This window comes from Danio rerio, chromosome 4 (assembly GCF_049306965.1).
Source record: "Danio rerio strain Tuebingen ecotype United States chromosome 4, GRCz12tu, whole genome shotgun sequence".
NCBI lineage: Eukaryota > Metazoa > Chordata > Actinopteri > Cypriniformes > Danionidae > Danio > Danio rerio.
In genome coordinates this window covers 62014508-62038436 of record NC_133179.1, presented here as the reverse complement: position 1 = coordinate 62038436, position 23929 = coordinate 62014508, and the positions used below count along the sequence as shown (strand labels likewise).

The 23929-nt window shown below is 36.4% G+C and overlaps 1 protein-coding gene across 5 annotated transcripts; it reads left to right on the top strand.

Moving 5' to 3' along the window:
* Nucleotides 1-2929: 2929 nt before the first annotated feature.
* LOC110438418 (NLR family CARD domain-containing protein 3-like) lies at nucleotides 2930-22602 on the top strand. Of its 5 annotated transcripts, none has more exons than XM_073948235.1 (12): nucleotides 2930-3435; nucleotides 8950-9000; nucleotides 9331-9435; nucleotides 10021-10105; nucleotides 12556-12751; nucleotides 13315-15088; nucleotides 16923-17096; nucleotides 17211-17384; nucleotides 19693-19866; nucleotides 21052-21098; nucleotides 21596-21799; nucleotides 21909-22602. In XM_073948235.1, exons 2-12 carry the CDS (start codon nucleotides 8957-8959, stop codon nucleotides 21950-21952), a joined length of 3021 nt encoding a protein of 1006 aa, XP_073804336.1. In that variant the 5' UTR covers nucleotides 2930-3435; nucleotides 8950-8956; the 3' UTR covers nucleotides 21953-22602. The 5 variants fall into 5 exon arrangements, with proteins under 5 accessions (XP_073804336.1, XP_073804334.1, XP_073804337.1 ...); XM_073948236.1 differs by having other exon boundaries at nucleotides 3254-3435; nucleotides 8889-9000; nucleotides 21596-21666; XM_073948234.1 differs by having other exon boundaries at nucleotides 3254-3435; nucleotides 8889-9000.
* Nucleotides 22603-23929: the final 1327 nt, after the last annotated feature.

Genomic DNA, 23929 nt, shown 5'->3' with positions numbered 1-23929 from the left:
GACATCACTTTAATTGTATGAAAAGATTTTTTATTTACCCTGAGTCTTCAAGCAAGAACCCACACCACAATCTCCTTATGCAAGTCATATAGCCTGTTTTAAATAAAAAGACAATTACTAAAAAGATAAAAAATTCTTCTTCTATACTGGCTAACAAAGTGTTGAGCAAAGACTCACCTCAGAATAGTCAAACCCAACCTCAGGTGCAATGTACAAGGCTAAAAGTAAAAGATGTTATTTAGTTCTAAAATTATGCAGTTGTCATTGTACATTGTAAAACTTACCAAAAGCAAAGACTTCACAGTTATTGGAGAAACACTACATTGGAATGTCCTGGGTAATGTTATAAAATGTATATAAACATGTAAACAAATATAAAATATAAATGATAAATCTGCAAGAATCATCATCAAAAAGTCATGTATTAAAATCATTTAAAGTAAAGCATGTTTAAAATAAGAAGTTTCAAATGTAACAAAAAAGTAACATCCCTTATGCAAAGATGAAAAATATGAAATTACTTGACATACAAATTCATATTTGAATTTTACTTGCATAAAATGTGTCATATATGCAACAAATATTGTGAAATGTTGCAAAAAAGTCCACTTATGTTTTCAACCATTGGAATTACAAATATGTACATGCATGTTCCTAGCCTATATTTTATACTATGATTTTAGTGCACTTTTTTTTTCTCTAAGTGAACATATTTGTTATATTTCTAAATGCATGTTCATAAATGACAAGTGTTAGATGTAAAATAAACATGAATGTTATATATAAGGCTAATTTGCACGTACACATTGGCATGTGTCAGATTTCTATGAGCGATCGCTGTTCACGTATTCACATATGACCCAAACAAATTATATTAAAATGCATACCGCAAAATAACTAGTACTTACGTTTGTGATAAACTGTGCGAGGTTTGTGATTTTGCAGATGAGTGTTTATCATGTGTAAAGCTCTCAAAATATTCACACAAAACAGACACCTAAACATATTACCAACCTGTTTAAATCGTAAATCTTAATACACGTCTGTTTACAGCAGTCAGGTGATTGCTGATTGGCCAAAACATTTGACCGAAAAGAAAACCTGACCAATAAAAAACCTTTTGCCACGCCCCTACCGGAAAAAAATTTCGACCAATGAAAAACCTTTTGCCACGCCCCTACCTTGTGCCACGCCCATTTCTCCAGGCTGCAGTTACCCATACTAGTTATGACTTCGAGGCTGGATTACTGTAATGCTCTATTTGCTGGCTGCCCAGCATCCTCTATTAACAAACTTCAATTAGTACAAAATGCAGCAGCCAGAGTTCTTACCAGGTTTAGAAAATATGATCATATCACCCCAATTTTATCCTCCTTACACTGGCTGCCTGTTAAGTTTCGTATTGAATTTAAAATATTACTTCTCACCTATAAAGCTCTAAATAATCTAGCTCCTGTTTATCTAACCAACCTTCTGTCTCGCTACAATCCAACTCGCTCTTTAAGATCTCAAAATTCAGGGCTTCTGGTAGTACCTAGAATAGCAAAATCAAGTAAAGGAGGTCGAGCCTTCTCTTTCATGGCTCCTACACTCTGCAATAGCCTTCCTGATAACGTCCGAGGCTCAGACACACTCTCCCAGTTCAAAACTAGATTAAAGACCTATCTGTTTAGTAAAGCATACACTCAATGCATCACCTAGCGGGTTCCACACTGGCTTCTGCATCTTGCTTATATACACTATGAACAGCAGCTACGCTAATTATTCTCTTTATTCTCTATTTTCACCTGGGGATTCTCATCCCGAGGTCCTCAGATTATGCGGAGTCACTGATTGGATCCAAGACCAGCGACGAGATGATCCCAAGGTTTTCATATCCGTGACCAGGCCATATCCTGAGCTGCTGCGACTCTGATGGTCATGGGGAGTGGAGAACATGAGTCTGATTCCAGCGATGCTCCAGGGACAGACGAGTCTTCGCTGAGGCCATCTTCCAGCCTCCACCGCGGTGACTGAAGCTGTGCACAAGACTTTTGGCCTGCGGAGAAATTAAAATGGTCGTGCCGAACTGAGTCTGGTTCTCTCAAGGTTTTTTTTCTTCACTCCCATCAGGTAAAGTTTTTTTTCCCTCTCCGCTGTCGCTACTGCCTCGCATGGTTCAGGATTGGTAGAGCTACGCATCGATGAATTTGCTCTTCAGTGTTTGAACTCTCAGTAATGATTAAATCACACTGAACTGAGCTAAACTGAACTGAACTGAACTTAAACACTAAAACCTAAACCACACTGTTCCAGTTACTATGACCATTTATGTGAAGCTGCTTTGACACAATCTACATTCTAAAAGCGCTGTACAAATAAAGCTGAATTGAATTGAATTGAATTCAGTCTGTATCACCATATAACACGAGGGATTTTCTATCAAATAGAAACATTACTTCATTATACAAAATATTTCAATATATATTTCAATATATATATATATATATATATATATATATATATATATATATATATATAATATATATAATATTGAAATATTTTGTATTATGAAGTAATGTTTCTATTTGATAGAAAATCCCTCGTGTTATATGGTGATATAACACCATAATTTATAACACCATAATTTTTTGAAAGGAGAAGTCCACTATTTCAGTCCAAATAGTGGACTTCTCCTTTCAAAAAATTAACCGTCACTCTCGAGGCTCTTCACCACCAGTCCATGACGATGTCCTTGTCAATGACGTCACCAGAGGGCTTTTATTTATGATTATTAGTTTAAAATAAATTATTAAACCATAACAACATGTTAATGCACAGTCTAAATAAGTTGGTTATTTTATTTATTTCACAAAATAGTTTGTCAAAATTTTTAAACATTGAGTATGTATAAACTAGGCCCATAAGTTATATGCTAATAAACCTGCATGAAAAAAAATCCCATCATAATGTACACTGATTAAGTTTTTGACCACAGCATTCATTTTATTAGGTTTTGACTCAAAAAGACTTTGTCTCTCTGTGTTATCGCTTATAATTATTTTATAATCTTTACTAAATAATTATGTTATGATTCAAAAATTATAGAACCATTTTATTCAAAAATGTTCTTTGCACTCAAAGGGTTCTAAATGGAACCAATTTTTGGGTAAAAGGTTCTACTCGCCAAGTATAAAACCCCAAGGTTCTATATAGAACCTCAAGGAACCTTTTTTTTAAGAGTGTAGAAAAGGTTGTATTTATAAAACTGCAGTCTTTTTTAGATCTATATGGGTTTCAAGAAGTGTTCCAGTCTGGTTGTGGCAGTAATGCACCTTCCAAGTTGAGTTCCTGACAGGCAATAAACCAGGAAGAAGAAGAAAGGGAAGAAGAACTGAAACAGTCAAAGAGCTCAGATTGTGTTTCTTCTGGACAAGAGTGCCTGCACTTTTGCATGTAAGTTTGATACTTCTACCATTACGCTTATTTGTGGAAATGATGAAGGGATTTTAAACGTGTAAGTGTGATTTGATTTAAATGTTTGTCTGATCTTGATGCTCAAGCACTGTCTCAAAGCCTCAAACACTGTTTAATCAAAGTGTAAAAACATGGTCATTTCAACACTGTGTCTGAACACTTTATTTCTTAATGTTATGAAAGTGTTTTTAATCATTAATATCATGTTCACTCCATAAATCAGCACAAAATATAACTTTAAATTTACAGTTATGAAATTGAAAGAAAAGTTCAACCAGCCCTAACAGTTAAACAGGAAGAAAAACTGCTGGCGTTCCTTAAAATGTATTTTACTCTTAAATGTCAGCAGACATTTTTACTACCAACTAACAAACTAAATATATAAATGAGTAATTGGCTTAACCTGATCTTATCTTAATAAACTACATATCATACATCAAATGTGAAATATGAGGTGTCAGAGTTCCGTATAGATCCGTGTAACGCTTTGCAGTGCTTTGTTTAATTCACACCATCAAAATTAAACAAATGAAAAATGCATTTCAAACTTTCATTTTTCATTTTTCTGAGTACTTCAACAACGGATAATTGTCACTCGGTTTAATTTTCGATTCTACAAGTTTGTGTTGTTGCATTTGAATCTGATCTCAGAACAAACTTTAAATAATGACACATTATTGTGATTTTTCCATTTTACTTTTCTGCGCTCGTAGTCGGGCCATACCATTGCTGTTGGAAGGTTGTGGACTTCTGCATTAGTGCGCAAACCAGCAGATACCATAGTAAAATAGCACACTATCGTGTTATTTTTGAGATTTACGCTTTTGCATTGATTTTGTGTGTAATCTACTCACACGAATACTTAATTCATGCAGATAGTGTAAATCCAGCATAAGACCAGTCACCAGCAGAAAAAGAATCAATCTGACAATGAAATATGATGACTTTTCTAATCTGTCACTCATACTCACATAACATGTAGCAGGGTGTCCGCGGGGTCTTAAAAAGTATTAAAAATTAATCAATTAAGAGGAATTTAAGGGCCTTAAAAGTACTATATATGCTATTTTGCAAGGTACTACATTTTGTATAATTTTCAATTATATAACGTATGGCTGTACACAGCAAATTTTAGATAGTAGATTTAACTACCTTAGAGTTAAAATTAACACTCCCTCATAGTTTATATGGGAACCACTATAAGTGTTAAAAATAACACTTTTAAAAGTGTTAACATTGTCAACACCAAGAGAGTGTTAATTTGCAAACTCTTATTGTGTAAAATATCTGTTAAATTTCCGAAAAAATACCAGCAGCTGTGGTTGCCAGAATCTTTCTGTGAAAAACATGGAAGTTTTATATAACTGTACAAATTTACAAAAAAATAACCATATTTCATGAACTAATACAATGTTCAGTTTACAAAATCATAGCTTAGTGCACAAAAATGTAAAGTCTTTAGATGCAATAATGTTTTCATGTGTGATTGCAATTAGCAAACAGATTTTGACTGCATTAGTAACTACACAGTTACCTTTAAACAAAAGAAGATGCAGCATAACATCGAATACTCTCAGTTCATCTTGGACTTGAACAGAGACGCTATTATCCTCCACAATGGTGACACAAAAACCGTTTTGCTGTTTTTCTTTTTTTTTTTTCATTTTTAGATTTTACAGAAAAATACCAGCAGCTGTGTTTTCCAGTAATCTGCTGTTTTTAACATTCATAAATTCAGTTTACAGAATATTTCTGTTAAAAGCACATTCAACAGTTTGTATTTTTTATTGAACTCAAACTGCAAATTTTAGATTTGGTAGATTTAACTACCTTAGAGTTAAAATTAACACTCCCTCAGTGTTTATATGGGAACCACTATAAGTGTTAAAATAACATTTTTGAAAGTGTTAAAATTTTTAACACCCAGAGTGTTAATTAGCAAACTCTTATTGTGTAAAATATCTGTTAAATGTATGTCAAAATACTGGCAGCAGTGGTTGCCAGTAATCTGCTGTTTTCAACATTTTACATACGTAAATTCAGTTTCCAGAATATTTCTGTTAAAAATACATCCCATAGTCTGTATTTTTCATTCGAACACACGTAAGCCTTAAATTCCAGAGCAAAATCCTAACTAGTGTCCTCACTACAGAGGGCTGAACACTCAGACAGTGATGAAGTTAATGAGACAATTAAGTGTCTTATTAAAGGAGGATTGAGAATTGTTGATGAACAACAGTTAACAAGCAGAATCACTGAAGGACAGAAAAACACAAGCCAAAACCAAAGATGAAATCAACTGAGAAAAAAAAACTCTAAATAAAATAATAATCAATAAAAATAAAACAAATTACTCAATAAAAAAAAATATTTGTCAACATCTTTAAAAAAAAAAACTCATCACATTAAACAACTTATCATGGAGCTTCACCTATTACTGACGTTTGACTTTATTTCTGTCATGTGAACAAAAGTTCTGTTGTTCATTTGAAGTCACCATGATGGAGGACAGAGTCTACTTTAGTCAGGCTCTTCAACTTCTTACTTTAAATGTCTTTTATTTTGGCTGCTATAGTTAGTGTTAATCACACTTTTTAAACATATAGCATAGAAAGCCAAAAGAAATTAAAAGTGTCAGTCTGAAGAGATTATTTATGAAATCATAGCCATCCTTTCCTGCTTGTTTTTTAATTCAGTGTCATATTAATTATGTGTGAGAAATAAATAATATACATAAATGAAACCACTGAAGCTCCAACAATTAATGACTTTATAACAGGTTATTAAACACCATTTACAATAAGAATGTTTGATCTCTGGCAGAACTTAAAAACACCCAGACATCAACAATTAGTCTTTGAGTCTCAATGATGGTGACAAACAAAAAAATACAAATCAAGTAAAAAAAAAAACGCTACTGAAATATCACCTCCCAAAAACAACACAAAATAAAGGAAAAGAAAGAGATTGTAAGAACATAAAGCTGCATAATTTATTCATGCTGCAATGCATGCTGGGAGCTTTGTACTATGCTGGCACCCAGCATGCATTGCGGCATGAACTATGCAGCTTTTTTTTTTTTAGCAACCATGGTTGAGGTTCATGTCCTGATTCTTGATGTCTGTGTGTCATAATGCACAAGCTGGAGCTTGACTGTGTAGTGCATGACACTAATTATTAATTGCATCCTAATTGTTTGTTGAATTTTCTATGAAGAGCAGCAGACTGCCAGTAGTATTGTCCCATGCAGCTTTAATACAACTATATTTGAATATTTTCATGTATCAACTTAATAAACACCTGAAATTAAGTCTATAACAATTAAGCTTAAACAGTATAATTTCTCTTGACCTTTCTTGCTATAGCTGATGAGTTTTAGAAACACAGTTATAGCAGTCATAGAAACATTAGGATATAAGAGTAAAGCTTCAAGAGCTCAAATAAGCAGCCTCTGATCTCTATGATGGTGAGGTCAAATTAAATATTTTTAATAAAAAAAATATAAACCTCTGTTCATTGTCAAATATTCTTACAGAAATGAAGTCAAACTGTAATCAGTGAAGCTGCTTATGCTATTATTTAATGGAGTTGTTTAATCCTCTGTTTTAATTCAGTTGGTTTGGTGTGAGGCTGTGTCTGTAGTTTTATTTCTTCCTTCAATTTCTTATTCCTTCAGTGATTGTGCTTGTTAACAGCAGGTGTTCAACAGCAGGTGTCTGAATTCACTTATTTGTGGTCATTCCCTCTGTCTAGTGGACTAAACTAATTGACTAATTTAAGGGCCAGGTGAATGAGGGTGTGGCGAGATTTCAGACACTCTGATTAGTTTCTCAAATATAAGGGTTTTCTACAAAGGTAGATACATGTTACTCTGTGTGACAAGGAGGCAAATCAGCTTCTAACGCCGAGAGGGTTATTTTACCTTTATCTAATTCTAGAATTTTAACACTTTACTCTGAATTACCACAACACTTGAAATTTAACACCAATGAATTTGCTGTGTATGGGAGTGCCTGAACTTAATCTGCAAATATTGAGATGTATTTTATGAGATAGATAAAATCCTCCTGCGTTTCACTGTTTTGTTTACAGCAGTAACCAAGGCAACAGCCCTATTTCTGCGGGTCTACAGGCGCCCCTTGTTGAAAGACAGTCAATTAGCATTTTTATTCACTGATTAAACACAGAGCCAAAACACGGTCAATTTAACACACTGTCAAAAAAAAACTCACATTTTTTAATCCATTGAAAATTTTTGTGCTCTTCTATATGAGACTGACTCGATAATTTTAGCTCATTGAGCACAAAATAAGCTTTAAAAAGAGAGTCAAGAAATCGAAAGTGAAAGCACAGCTTTTCGTAAACAAAAGAAAAGCGGATGATCCTTAAACTGCATTTCACTGGTAATGTTTTAATAACTGCTAAGTCAGTAAACAAATAATTAGTACAATTTTGATAATTAGTTGGCTAAAATGGAAGTTATGGTGACAAATAATATGCACATATCAAATGTGAAATATATTTTTATCTTATCTAACGAATTCAGGGTTTAACGCTAAGTATTTTTTCTAGTCGGCCAGTGGTTTAGATTTTTATTTGCCCTGCCAGAATATTTTTGGCCACATAAATAAAAAAAAATAGCTATCCTTCAGCCACATGTTTTAAATAATGTGTCAAAAGCCAAACATACATACACTTTTCGATCAGCTGTATACATACACTTTTTTAAATTAAGCATAATGTTTCTTTAAATACTTTAAATAACGAACAATTAAAAAAAAAATACAATTTTGATGTTACTACATTTTTCAAAGATCTTGAAAAACAATTGTTAAATATTTTGAAATGTTGATAAATGTATAATGAGTAAAACTTGAATTGTTCTGCAAACAAAAAAATTGTGTTGAAAATGTGCAGGTATTTGATTATTATTTAACAAAAGGTGGCTCACTTAGCTGACTTTATTAATAAATTAATACAAATCAACATTCAGTCAGATAAGAGGAACCTGATAAGCAATATGATGTTCACAATTTCACAGAGAATGTAGCATTTAAAGGCTTAAAAGCACAAATGTTTCTTGATTCTAAGACTGTATGTGCACGCAACTGATGAATAATCACAGGCAAATTAAACTTCAGTGACAAGACAGCACTGTAATGATCAGTAATGATCCTGTCTACTGTGCTGAACATCTCGCATGCTGGCCCCAATCCTTATTGTTTCGCCCTGCAACTGCATTAGTGTTAAGAGTTTTTCCAGTAGAGTATATTTATCTGCTGTAAAATGACTGAAAGTCAGTTTGTTGTGTCCCTCATCATGTTGTCTGTTTCAGTGCGGTGTTGTAAGTGAAGTGAGCATTAATTATATGCTTTGTACTATACTCACTATAAAGTGTGCTGTTCTTCATCTCAGTATATTGTCATCTCCAGATGATGGTCAGCGGCTGATTGTTTCCTCAAAGCTCTGCTAATGTCTGCTTTGGTGTTTTAGCTGCAGTATGGCAGAGGAGCGAGTAAAGGACTCTCTCTCAGAGAAACACAGGTATTGACTCTGTTTTTACACCATTATTTCAACACTTTCTCTGAAGAACAAACACCAACAACAATGCACTTATTTGTGTTGCTATTGCCTGATCAAATGATGGAAAAAGCTTCAGTTTACAGCTTCAGCAAATGTGTTTAGATCATTCTAGATTACAGACAGCTCGATCTGGAGTCATATTTACCGAAGCTCAATATGTGTAATTTTTACCCATGATTCCTGTGTAGCAGACCTGATCAGACAGATCTTCAGCCAACAATTAGTTTGTGCTGAATTAAACTACACAAACTCATAAAACTCCTAATTCCTCTGGTGTGTTTGTGTGTTCAGTGTGAGATCAGGATCATGTGTGTCCAGCTCTGTGTCACTGAAGAGTGATTGGTCTAAAGGCTATCCACCAGAGTTCAGTGGGGAAACACCATCATCTGCACAAAGGTATTGTGTGTTTTACATTATTAGTCACATCAACAGTTTTGTGTAAACCAACAATTCAGTTAAGAGAATCATTCCTGAATTAATCATTTGTTTATATTATCCAAATGACTTTGTTGATTCATTAAGACATTTACAGACACCTGGCTTCTTATTCAGAGCATCTTTCAGTCAATATTAATATCAGATTTCTGTCAATTATTTCATTTGTGGAACATGAAAGATGTTTTGAAGTAGTTTATAACCATATTGTTTTGTAAGTATATCTAAATAAAGGTCAAACTTTTGAAGCAAAATGTAGCTGTGTAGTTTTGTAGCTAAAAGTTTGTGTATTAATGAACTGTAACTCAAATATTTCTTTTAAAGCTATTTTCTAATAATGACTTTGTGGTTAACAGGTCTTTCTAATGACAGTGGCAATTGTCTGTGATTTCTCAGCTAAACGTAACATGTAACAGAAAACTCAAGTAACAAATCTGTCCACTTGTCTCCTTATTATGAGCACTACATGTATTATTTTCAGTGTTTGTAAGATGTCTGTTTGTTTGCCTCTAAATGTATTGTTACAGTAGTTTTATTTTTTAACAGTGTTAAATATGAGTTACCAGATTCAGGAGATGAGACTTACAGGAGACACAACAATTTCACAGACAATCTCCAGTGGATCTTCCAGGTGTGAAAAATCTCATTTATAATAAACAAATTAAATAAAAAATAGTTAATTTAAAAAATATACTGCTTAATTAAAATGTTGAGCAGTTAATTTGTTAAGTAATCATTGACTCCAGTTCATTGAATTCTTATAAAATAATGCACAACTGTGATACTCGTGGAGTCTCCGTTACACCTCTGTGTGCATTATTTTCTAATAAATGAACGGATTAGCCAATTATTCTGCATATCCCACCATGTCATTGTTGTTTAATAGATGTCCAAATGAGGATGGCTTGACTAAAGGCTAAGTTTGAGCTTTGGTTAAATTCTAACAGTAGTCCAAATCTAGACTAGTCATCAATACAAAGATTAGACAGACTTCACACATGTAGTCTTTCATTTATGTGTATTTGACTAGTCTAGTTTGTGCTGTTCTTTTATGACTATTACATTTTCACTGACAGATAAATGTAAGCCTTGTTTTAGCCAAAACATCAATGTTTAGTTGTCTATTAGTGTTTAAACACACACAAATTATTAGTTATTTTAAACACACAAAAAACATGCTCTCTGAGATGCTGATGTTTCCACACTTAAAGCCACTGTTCAGATGTTGTATTACAGACATTTGACATATTTTTGTCCTCAAACAGCTTAAAACAAATCCTTATCTTACAAATCCACTGCACACCCTGAATTGTTGATCAGGCAATAAAATAAAGCACAGTCCCATAGTATGATGTATTATAATGTATTTTCAATTGTTCAGTAGTTTGTGCATGAAAAGCTTTATGCAAATGAATGTTTGGTAACGCTTTATAATAACTCCACACTATGAACCATTTATTAAGCATTGGCAAATAGTGAATTCATTATCTGTTAAGCATTAACTCTACATTACTAACATTAGTAAACAGTTTTTAACTGCAGCTACAAATTGTAACGACCGGGTGGAGTGACAGATACAACAGGAGGTAAGATCCAATTTGCAGGTTTATTCAGCGTCAGGCAAGCAGTGGTCAAATCAGGTACAAACAGGTATGTGCAGGCAAATCCAGAATCGTAGTCAATATACAAGCAATAGGTCATAAGGCAGGCGGCTAAACAGGATAACAAGGAATACCAGGCTAGGGTTTACACACGGAGAAACAAAACAGGGAGAAATGCGTTGTAATGTCACTGGTCAGTCTCTGACAAGGTGCAGCTGGTGAGTGCAATCAAGCTAGATGTGTGAGCATGGGTGTCTTGGAGCAAAGCATGTATGAAAATGTAGTCCTGGGAAATGCGGAAGTGTAGTACTGGTGTTCGTGTGAGAACCAGCGATCTCTAGAGAGAGCGATCGCTGGTTGTGTAACACAAATGCTCTACTCTTGACTTACAACCACATGTATAATGTGCTTAATACTTGTATTTTCAGACTTTGTAAATGATTTATTTTTAATTACTAAATTAAGTATTGCATTACTTACAAAACAGTAATTTAAGAGAAGTTTACGATCATTCAGAATGAGTTAGTAAATGATTAATAAACTATTGAAATTAACATTTATAATTCTTATTATTCAGGAATATAATAATGGTTCATTTATATGTTAATAAATGCTTTGTTTAACTCAATTTCATGCAGTTTTGTGACCTAATCTAAAGTGAGGACTATTTATGCTTTATAAATCCCTTATAAATGACAATTAAAGGCTGTTTAATTCTAAACAGGAAAAAAAGAAAATAAACGGCTTTATTAATTTCTATTTGTTTAAAAACACACAAATAAAACTGTACTTAAAAAAAAATCTTTGCAACCTTATCTAAAATAAAATTACTGTACAGTTTAAACATTGCATCCTAATATATTGTTAAATTATTAAATTGTTGTTGTTTTTCCCTATTTGATAGGGAACTTTACAGTAATTTTACTTTTTAGAGAAGATTGCAGATCTATTATTTATCTGATACCAACCCTTTAATGGTCATTTATTAGGGATTTATAAAGCATAACTAGTACTCACTTTAGATTAGGTCACAAAACTGCATGAAATTGAGTTAATAAAGCATTTATTAACATATAAATTAACTATTACTATATGCTTGAATAATAAAATATAGAAACGGTGATTTCAATAGTTTATAAATCATTTACTAACTCATTCTGAATGATCTTAAAAACCACCAACTACTTGTAAATACAAATGGTTTGTAAATAATGCGATACTTAATGAAAATAAATCATTAACAAATCATGAAAATACAATTATTAAGCACAATATAAATATGGTTGTAAGTCAAGAGTAGAGCATTTGTAGCTGCAGTTCTAAACTGCTTACTAACGCTTATTAATGTAGAGTTAATGCTTAACAGGTAATGAATTCATTAGATGCAAATGCTCAGTAAATGATTCATAGTGTGTAGTTATTATAAAGTGTTACCAAATGTTTTGGTTAAATGTTGTTCTTCTTGTTTCTTCACTCATAGAATCTTGAGAGCAAAATGTTCAGATTTCTGAAGAATGAACTGGAGAAGTTTAAGAAAATCTTACAAGACGAAAACAGTGAAGAGTTTGTAAAGGACTTTAATGGGAACAGAAGCAGAATCACAGAAGCAGCTCTTGATCTCACACTCTTCTTCCTGAGAGAGATGAAGCAAGATCAAGCTGCTGATACTCTCCAGGGTAAGAGACTCATGGATAGACCCACACAAAACCTGCAGATTTCCACAGATGTTTAGCCCATCATTGAGTTTATTTATTTACTTGTGTGCATTTTTATTTATTCAGTTTTTTTATTAATTTCAGTAATATTGTTGACTAATATGAAAATGTTCATATAATTTATTTACAGTGCAGTTTGTAAAGTCATATTTTCTGTCTTTTAGTAGATCTGTTATATGAGACACTTGCTTTGTTTAGCAATTAAGTGGATCTAATTGGATTTGTATTATAAACATTACATATTATTGAATATTCTTATTTTAAGTTTTATTCTTATTTAAGTTAAAATGGTGTTATTTTTTATTTATTATTTTATATATTTAGTTTTTATTCATGACAATCCCAAAGTTATGATATTCCCAAAATCATTCCGCAGTAATCTGCAGATATTTTACAAAATTCTCCACAGAAATATCAAAAAATGTCTGAAAGTTCTGTCTGGCCCTACTCATGGCGCTCTGTCAGACTGTCACTTACAATTAAGTCAAGACTAAATCTCTCTGTTTCTTTGCTCCTGTGTTTAGGTGAGCTGTTCTTCATTAATCAACTTAAATGTAGCCTGAAGAAGAAATATCAAAGTGTGTTTGAAGGAATTGCTCAGCAAGGAGACTCCACACTTCTGAATAACATCTACACAGATCTCTATATCACTCAGGGTGCGAGTGAACAGGTCAACACTGAACATGAGATCAGACAGATTGAAGCTGCTTCCAGACATCATCAGTCACTAGAGATACAGGTTGAATGCAAACATTTGTTTGAAGCAACTAAACAAGACAAACAGATCAGAACTGTCCTGACAAAAGGAGTTGCTGGCATCGGGAAATCAGTCTCAGTGCAAAAGTTTGTTCTGGATTGGGCTGATGGAAAAGAAAATCAAGACATCAGCTTCATATTTCCTCTTCCATTCAGAGAGATGAACTTAAAGGAGAAAGAAAGACAAAGTTTAAAAGACCTCATAACTCAGTTTTTCCCAGAGACTAAAGGACTGAACCTTACAAGAAGCACACGATTCAAAGTCCTGTTCATCCTTGATGGATTGGATGAATGTCGTCTTCCTCTGAACTTTGCTGGTAATGAGACGTGTCGTGATGTATCTTCAGCAGTCTCTCTGGATGTTCTCCTGACGAACCTCATCAAGGGAAATCTGCTTCCTTCTGCTCTCATCTGGATCACCAGCAGACCAGCAGCTGCCAGTAAGATTCCTGCTGACTGTATCGACCGGCTGACAGAGATACGAGGATTCAATGATGCCCAAAAGGAGGAGTACTTCAGAAAGAGACTCACAGATCAGAATCAGGCCAGAGAAGTCATTGATCACATTAAACAGTCAAAGAGTCTCTTTATTATGTGCCACATCCCAGTCTTCTGCTGGATTTCAGCCACTGTTCTTCAGAACATACTGAAACTGAAACACAGGGCTCATGCTGAAACACTGCAGGAATCTCCCAAGACTCTGACACAGATGTACACACACTTTCTCCGCTTTCAGATCCAGCAGAGCAGAAGAAAGTATGATGGAGAAAACACAGCAGATGTCTCCTGGGATCCAAAGCTCATCCTTTCGCTGGGGAAACTGGCCTACCAGCAGCTGGAAAGAAACAATGTGATCTTTTATGAGAGCGATCTGAAAGACTGTGGCATTGACGTCTATAAGGCATCGGTGTACTCAGGCATGTGTACCCAGATCTTTAAAGAGGGGACGGGAATCATTCTTGGTACCATGTACTGCTTTCTTCACTTGAGCATTCAGGAGTTCATTGCAGCCCTTTATCAACATCTGATTCTAAACAAGAAGCATGAATGGTTTTTTATACAGATAAGCAAAAATAAAGGCATGCTTGATTTTCTGAAGACTGCAGTGGACAAGGCTCTGGAAAGTGAGAATGGACATCTAGACCTTTACCTTCGCTTCCTTCTCGGTCTGTCACTCCAGTCCAATCGACAACTCTTACAAGGCCTGTTGACACAGCAGGATGACAGAGACCAGAGCAAAGAGGAAATAATTGCCTACATCAAGCAGAAACTTGAAGGGAATCTGTCTCCAGAGAGATCCATCAATCTGTTCTACTGTCTGAATGAACTGAACGACCAAACTCTGCTGAAAGAGATTCAGTCTCACCTCAGTAGAGGAAGTCTGTCATCTGCTCGCCTTTCACCTGCCCAGTGGTCTGCTCTGGTCTTTGTGTTGTTGACCTCAGAGGAGGAGCTGGAGGAGTTTGAGCTTCAGAAATTCCAGAGATCAGATGAGTGTCTCATCAGACTATCAGCAGTCATCAAAACCTCCAAAAGAGCTCTGTAAGTCCTTATTTCTTTCATCTAAGAAATAGACATTTGCTGATATTAAATAATACAATATATCATGTTAATGAACATACACAATATTGATATTGTCTGCACTGCAGAATACTGTGACTAATTGTTTATTATTTTATATTTAAAATTGTTTTTAATATTATTCAGATTAATATATTGGCAGTGGTTGTCTAAGTGATAGTTTACCAAACAATATAAATTTACTCATTTACTCACCCTCAAGGGGTTATAAACCTTTCTAAAAGTTGAACATGAAATAAAATATTTTGAAGAAAGCTGAAAATCTGTAACCATTGACTTACATAGCATTTGTTATCCTACTCTTTTACGAGAAGTGCCATGGGCTTTTTGATGACCACAGAGAGTCAGGACCTTGCTCAAAATAATTCCAAATTTCACTTTGAATCAGTTCTGTCCAAAACAACCCAAGCTCATTCTGGAAACATAGCCCCGCGGACGTTTCTGGAGACCGCGATTTACGTGGCCGGAGGTACGTAAGGCCGTGTTTAGTTTTTTTCCAGCGAACGCTGTGGGGCGGTGTGGAGCCGCTCCGCCCCTCCTCTTCGCGCTCGCCGGCCGACGGCTCGCCTCCGAGTGGAGGGCTTTCCCGATGCAACCAGTTTGTCCGCTTAGCTCACAGTGTTGCGTCGGCAGAGCGGAGGTCCCGGAGGAGGAGGAGCTGGCCGCGGGGACGACTACCGGGATCGAGTCCGGGGAACAGCAGGTTCCGGAAATCAGGTAAGACGAAAAACGAAATCCGAAAAATAAGGGCGAGAACGCGGCGGGATCCAAAAACGTGGTCGAAATCGAAGACGAGGGCTTTTGCTTTTTTTTTTTTTCTGGACGGCTTTTGCGAACCGTCGCTTGGGTTTAGGGAAGGAGGAGGAGGAGGAGGAAGAGGAGGGCGGCCGAGTCGGCCGATCCGGCGGCTTTTCGCGCGAGAACGGCGCGGGCGCGAATGGTGCGCGCTCCCGAGAGCATGTGTGTTTGGATATAGCTAAGTTTTCTGACCACACTTCATTATTATTGTTTATTTATTCGTTTGCTGGAAATTAGAACTGAATTTAGAAATAGTTTTGATACAAATCTGCGCCTAATAATGGAAATTAGTTAGATAGGCTAATCGATGTCTGTGCATACAACACGTTTCACTATCCATGAGAGTGAAAGTGAAAGTAAAGGCTGACTGGAGGAAGCTCATTCTCTCGGTGCAGATGCTCTGTTTAACTGTTTTCCCGCTAGTAACGCGTTCAGTTTTTCCACTTTCAAAGTCTGTCATGTAAAGATCAAATGCGCTATAGCACGATGCAACTAACTCTTAAAGGGAATGGGAGATGAGACTCTGATTGGTTTAGTCTCAAAACACACCTATAACTCATTAAGAGAATAAGCTCAACCTTGTTAGACCATGCACCATGGCGCAAGCTGGATTTCTTCATCTTTAAAATAGCAAAAGTGGATTCTGACACGCCCTTTATGCTTTGCACCCTGCACTTTGGACTTTGCACCTAGATTGTCAAAATAGAGCCCTCAGTTTGCTGTAGAAGAAGTGCTTGGCTCCCACACTGCCCCTATTGACGAGCACTCGTAAATACAGCTGTCATTTAAAAGTACTAAAGAAAAATTCTGAATTGTTTCATTTTGAGAGCTAGGGTGTCTCAAAACTTTTATAGTATCGGTATATCATACAACACTAGTGTTAGTATATACAACCATAAGGCTGAAAGCTGGTGTACACATTGTTTTTATGAGTAAGCATTGTTAATTAATGAGGTCCTAGGTGACAACATACATATTGTGTTTGTCCTTTAAACAGGCTACAGTGCTGTAATCTCACTGTTCAGTCCTGTGAGAGTTTGTCTTCAGCTCTTCATTTCTCAAACTGTGTGCTGAGAGAGCTGGACCTGAGTAACAATGACCTGCAGGATTTAGGAGTGAAGCTTCTCTCTGATGGACTGAAGTCTGTAAACTGTAAACTGGAGACACTGAGGTCTGAGTTTGAGCATCTGATTTATTGATTTGTTTCTGTTTGTTAATTTATTTTACATCAGATCAGTTACTTAAAATTCACACTGTTAATGCAATCTGTGTTCTTCTTTCTCAGATTTGCCATGTGTAATCTCACTGTTCATTCCTGTGAGAGTTTGTCTTCAGTTCTACAATTCTCAAACTGTGTCCTGAGAGAGCTGAACCTGAGTAACAATGACCTGCAGGATTCAGGAGTGAAGCTTCTCTCTGATGGACTGAAGTCTGTAAACTGTAAACTGGAGATACTGAGGTTAATTCCTTTCGCTAAACAGCAACTACAAAAAGTTACATATTGGGTTAACAAATATGGGATCCCTTTTCCACACTCATGAATACAAATGTATGTGTATAGACAAGGCATTTGCAATTTCGGTCCTGGAGGGCCAGTGTCCTGCAAAGTTTAGTTCCAACCCCAATCAGACACACCTGGGCTAGCTAATCAAGCTCTTACTAGGCTTTCTAGAAACATCCTCGCAGGTGTGTTGAGGCATGTTGGAGCTAAAATTTGCTGGGACACCGGCCCCCCAGGACTGAGTTTGGACACCCCTGGTATAGACAAATGTAATAAACCTTTTCACACATGTACAATCACACCAGTGTGATTGGCGTGTTCAGAACACACATTATCAACAGCTAAACTCAAATCTGACTGCACACGCTGCGGCACAGAAAGAGGTTTGCTGTGCTTGTCAAAAATCATAATTTATCTGTGCTTTCAAACCATCTAGGTTTCAGACATTAAAATACACACAACTACAAGCAAAACATACCATTTAAGGCTTGTAAAATACACGTGCAATAATACTTATTTTTCAATATAACTGGACGATGTGCTTTATTTACAAAAGATACACATTGTTTATGCTGATAAAATATTTTTTCTGTTCCTCTCCTGGATAAACAGTTTCTTACCTTCATGTATTTTGGAAGAAAATTAAGAATAAACATGTAGTAAATCCAGCAGCTCAGATCTCCCCTGCGGTTGTTGCTATAAGGGATATAGCTGAGATCGAAAGTTAACGAAAAGTATTTATATTATTTATTTAAATTATGCATTAATTGTATTTTATTAGCATCTACCCTTACCACAACCTAAACCCAACCCTCACAGTAATGTAATAATATTATTTATTGTACAGTGTCACAAAAATTATGCTATATTGATGCAAGTATCCTCAGCTGTATCCCATCTAGCCTTCACCATGCTGCAGGAGAGGGTGAAGTCTAGATGGGATACAGCAGAGGATACTTGCCTTAATATAGCATCATTTTATAGCATAATTTTTCTAGCAACAACAACGGCACCATTAAGAATACTAATATGATCATTAAGCTGTTTAAAAGACAATATATATGTTCTGCCACATATTTGGGAATAAGAGTAACAGAAATTTCACAATATAAATAAAACATTTGTCAATATTAAAAGAAAAAGGCAAAAAGAAACAAAATATGATATATCTATGATAGATGTTGGGGGCTGGAGGGTCACGTGATGAACTTGACGCGTCGTCATGGGAACTTGAGTACTTAAACTCACGTGTGAAAGGGTTGAAGTGTACAAGTGCGCATCAATCATTTTCATTCAGAAACATGAGTGACAATGTTCTGTTCCTGCAGACACCTGGGTGCTAAGGCAGAACTAATACAGGTAATGCTAAGCTGGAGCTAGCTAATGTTAACTTAGTATGTTTCATCCCAAACATAAGAGTTAGCATTGGTTATAATGTAATGTAAATGATATGACATAGTAACATATCTGATATTTGCACATTTAGGGAGCGTTACTAAAGTAAAGATACCTGATTAAACATTTTTAAACATTGATAGTATTTGAGTAAACAGCTGACAGTCATATAGCCAGCTGTAAACATGCATGTCGCTGCCAATTACCTAAAACATTTTTAAAGTTTTAATCTCTGTTAAAGTCAACTTAAATCATATTAAGATAAAACAGTATTAATGGGTTTGTGCACAAAATAACTTTGTTAATACCATTGAGGATTTTAACACACATCAACATCTAAAAGGTGTGCAATTTAGCTGACACTTAGATGAAGACTTCAGCTGGATTGATTAGTCTGCTATTCTGTTCAGATTCCGCTAAATGTTAAACTGCAGTGTCACATGTAACTTCACTTTCAATTTCTAAATGTCCACAACTTTATGCGATCTGTTGAAAATGATCTTTTGGATTATTATCCATCCTAAATTATTCAGTGGATTCTTTACAAAAGTACAACGTTAAAGATTGGAAAAATTAGTTTTAAGAATGCTTAATTCTCAATCCAAATCAATTACAGTTTTAAATGAATAATGTGTAGGATTATTTAGTCTTATTTAGTCTATTACTTAAGATCAAATCTATTTGCACTCTGTCTTGTCTTGGACTCAAACCTCATTAGAACTCATTTTGAGAACTCATTTTGAGAGCAAATCAGGATGTGTGTGTTCATCACTGCTGTTGACATGAGCCGAAACAGCAGTCAGCATCTTCACAACACAAAGAGATGTGTGATTGTCCAACTGTGTGATGTGGACTATTGCTGTGTTTGTAGATTGTCTGGCTGTATGGTGACAGAGGAAGGCTGTGGTTTTCTGTCTTCAGCTCTGACTTCAAACCCCTCACACCTGAGAGAGCTGGATCTGAGCTACAATCATCCAGGAGATTCAGGAGTCAAGCTGCTCTCTGAACAACTGGAGGATCCAAACTACACACTGGACAAACTCAAGTATGTGGAGCAGCACTGCCTTTTTTATTTTGAATACACTTTGATACTTTACTCCTTTTCTAGTCTCCAGATGTTACTCAAACCTGTTAAAATATTTCAGTGCACTGGGGCAGTTCTCACATTAACTGTGATATTATATCTCATATTAACACTGTACAGCTTTCGCATTTTAGTTGAGCAGTGAAACTAGTGCTGAAGAACTGGACAATATCAGGTCAGGTTTGTGTGTGAGAGAGAGAGAGAAAGGCTTTCAAGCAGGTATTGTGTAGTGATGGGAAGTTCGGATTATTTTACTGACTCGGATCTTTGAGTCTCGTTCATCAAGATGAATGAATCTTTTTTTGAGTCATTTCGTTCATTTGGTTCAATTTGCCAAAATGTTATTAAAATGTTACGAATTGCTTCCAAACATTGCTACAACTAGCCCAAAAGGTTGATTGCACGACAAATAAGTCATAAATAGATTACTATAAGGAGCCAGCACAAAATAGCACCTGCACAAATGTGCGCACGCGCGGATGAACAAATCACTCCCTGAGAGCACTCATAGTTCCTTTGACCAGTGTTTACTTGACCAGTGGTTCCCAAAGTGTGTAAAAACTGACCAGTGGTTCCTAAACTCAAGATGCACTTTTTCTGAAATCCTGGCTTTCTTAATACTACTTGTCCAATACTCCTCTGATCTGAGTCTTATAGTGTGGTGAAAGCCGCTTTGTGTGTGTGTGTGTGTGTGTGTGTGTGTGCGTGTGTGTAAATGTGTGTGTGTGTGTGTGTGTGATAAGCTGATTGTAATGAAGTTTACGGCCCTTTGGCCGCCGGGAAGAAGGAGGCGGAGAACCGACGGAGTTTTAAAATGATTTATTAAGAACTGTGACGGCAGCTCCTCACAGAGACTGCCGTCTCTAAACCAAAACAAACGGACGGCAGCTCCTCACGGAGACTGCCGTCAAACTGAAAGCAAAAGTAAAATAACATGCCCGGGCCCGGTCCTCTCTCGGCTTCCTCTGCCATCGGTCCTCCTTTTATGGTCCAGAGCTCCTTCCGTGGGATCCGAGGCAGGTGCGCACCGCACATGTATCCACTCACGCGGTGGCCTCACCCCGTTCCCACGGCTCTCGGCCACGCCCCCTTGCCACACTGATGTTTGTGTACTGACTGAATGTAAATCTGTGTGTGTGTTTACAGTCTGGATCATGGAGTACGCATGAGGATTACAGCAGGACCACGCAAATGTAGGACCACACACACACACACACTCTTACACACTCTCTCAAACACACAAACGCATGCACACGATCACACAATTAGACACACACACGCTCCCTTCTGTCTCTCTCAAATGCACACACACACACACACACTCAGACATCCACACACATGGATGCACCCTCTCTCACACGCACACACACTCACGCACACACACACTTTCTATCTCTCACACTCACACACACACACAGAGCAGTGAACACATGCGTGCACACACACACACACACACACCCTTTCTCTCTCATACAATCAGACACACACACTCACTCACTCAGACACACACACAGCAGTGAACACATGCACATACACACACACCCACACACACAGCAGTGAACACATGCACACACATACACTCTCTCACACACACACACCCTCTCTCTCTCTCTCTGACACACGCGCACACACATACACAATCAGACACACACACAGCTGTGGTTGTAAATGTGTGTGTTCTTGTGTTCAGATGTCTGTTTCCTCACTCTGGATCCAAACACAGCACACACTCGTCTCATTCTGTCTGAGAAGAACAGAAAGGTGAAGTGTGTGTGGGAGAAACAGCCGTATCCTGATCATCCCGACAGATTTAATTATTATCCTCAGGTGTTGTGCAGAGAGAGTGTGTGTGGTCCCTGTTACTGGGAGATTGACTGGAGTGGAGATGATCATGGTGTGTGTATATCAGTGTCATATAAGAGCATCAAGAGGAAGGGATATGGCGATGATTGTTGGTTTGGACGTAATGATCAGTCCTGGAGTTTGTTCTGCTTTCCCTCCAGATTCACATTCTGGCACAATAACACATGCACTGATCTCCCAGTGAAGCCGCTCAGCAGGAGAATAGGAGTGTTTGTGGATCACAGTGCAGGAACTCTGATCTTCTACAACATCTATAGAGACACAATGAGCCTCATCCACTCAGTCCAGACCACATTCACTGAGCCGCTCTGGCCTGGGTTTGGCTTTTATTCTGGATCATCAGTGAAACTGAGCTAAAGACTGACAAGAGATTTACCCAGAATCCTCTGTTGGAACAGTCAGTAGCAGTGTGTGTGTGTGTGTATGTGTGTGTGTGTGTGTGTGTGTGTGTGTGCGAGTGTGCATGTGTTCACTGCTCTGTGTGTGAATATATTGCTGTGTGTACGCGTGTGTGCATGTGTAGTGTGGGAGTAACTATGTTTGTGTATGTGTGTGTGTGAGAGAGAGTCTGTATTTGTTTGTGTGTACGCGACAGACAGTGTGTGTGTCCATCTGTGAAAGTCTGTCTGTGTGTGTGTGCGTGTCTCAGTCTTCATTAGTCTCATCATTGATGTTTATGAAGTGTCCTCTAGGATTGTTAGTTCTTGTTGACTCTCAGTGCATTAACTGATGTTCACAAGCACAACTGTGGATTAATAATGCTTCAGTAAATGTCTAATCACTGTCGTTCATCAGGAGTCATTAACTAGGATTAATAAATGCTCTACAAGATTGGTTCACTGTTATGAATTAACATTAACAACACCTTAATGTAGAATTTGAGCATAATAACACAAATACACCAATAGTGTAATAAATCCTTATCACATGTTGAGTTTTTCCATCACTAACACACAATTCATCACACAATTCCTCGTCTTCTCCGTCTCCTCTTTCTGTTTCTGCTTTGAGATTCTCATGAGGGTTTCAGCAGTTTTGCTGCAGAATTATGAGGTGTTGCTTCTCTTAATACTAAAGTTTCTGCAGGAAATCATAAAGAAATGTACTGAGTGACTAAAGATCAAGTATTAGTGTGAGTGAGCGTTTTAAAACAGCTGAAATAAAGTCTTAAACACACAAGACTGCTGCTCTCACATTCTCTTACTGTAATTATGCTCAATTTGTAGGTAAACTGTGAACTTTAAGCTTTACTAAGTAAAAATACTCTTTAAAAAAATGATAATAATCTCCCACATTCTGCTCCTGTACAGTATTGAACTCTTAAATCATGCTCAGTAATATTTGTGTCCAGTAGGGTTGGGCATCTAAGCTATAATGCCGATCCGATACGCATCTCGATACAAAGAATACGATCCGATATATTAGCGATACATTTGTGACATATTGCGATGCAACACGATACGATTCACACCCATATCACGATACGATGCGATATTTCAGCACTAATTAGATCAAGTTTATGAGATGATGTGAAAGAGGATGCTGTGCCATTGAATGAGTTTGATTATTTATAAACCAATAAAACCAAGACTTTTTTTTACAAACTGGCTCTTCTCTCAGAGCCAGAGTGTCAGTTTACAGTAGAGGGCCATTTTAGAACATATAGCACATATTATTTAAGTATTTTCAAGATAAACAGAATGTATAAGTGCAATATCAATTAAAAAAATATGTATATATTTGCACTCTTTCAACATAAATAAATTTAGCATTGCACAACAAGAATTGTGATTTAACTTTTCAACTATGAAAACAAGTTTTACAAAGATATTTTGCCACTGATTATTCAAAACTTAAGGTTGTGAACTAGCAGTGTTATGCTGCTTTGAAACATCACTGTCACTGTAAACAACAGGCTAATAAAAATATAACAAACCAGCAATCTTCTTGCTGTGAGGTGGTCAAACTACCCACTGTGCCACCGTGACACCCAATTATTTTTATCATTATTATTATTAATATTATTAATATTATAATTAAATAAAAATTAACAGGAGGAGGTGTTTAAAACCTTCGTTCTCCGTGACACTAGGCTGAATATCTTTGCAGATGAACAATGCAATAGCATTCGTTATTGGCGTAGAGCGAGCAGAAATGTTGC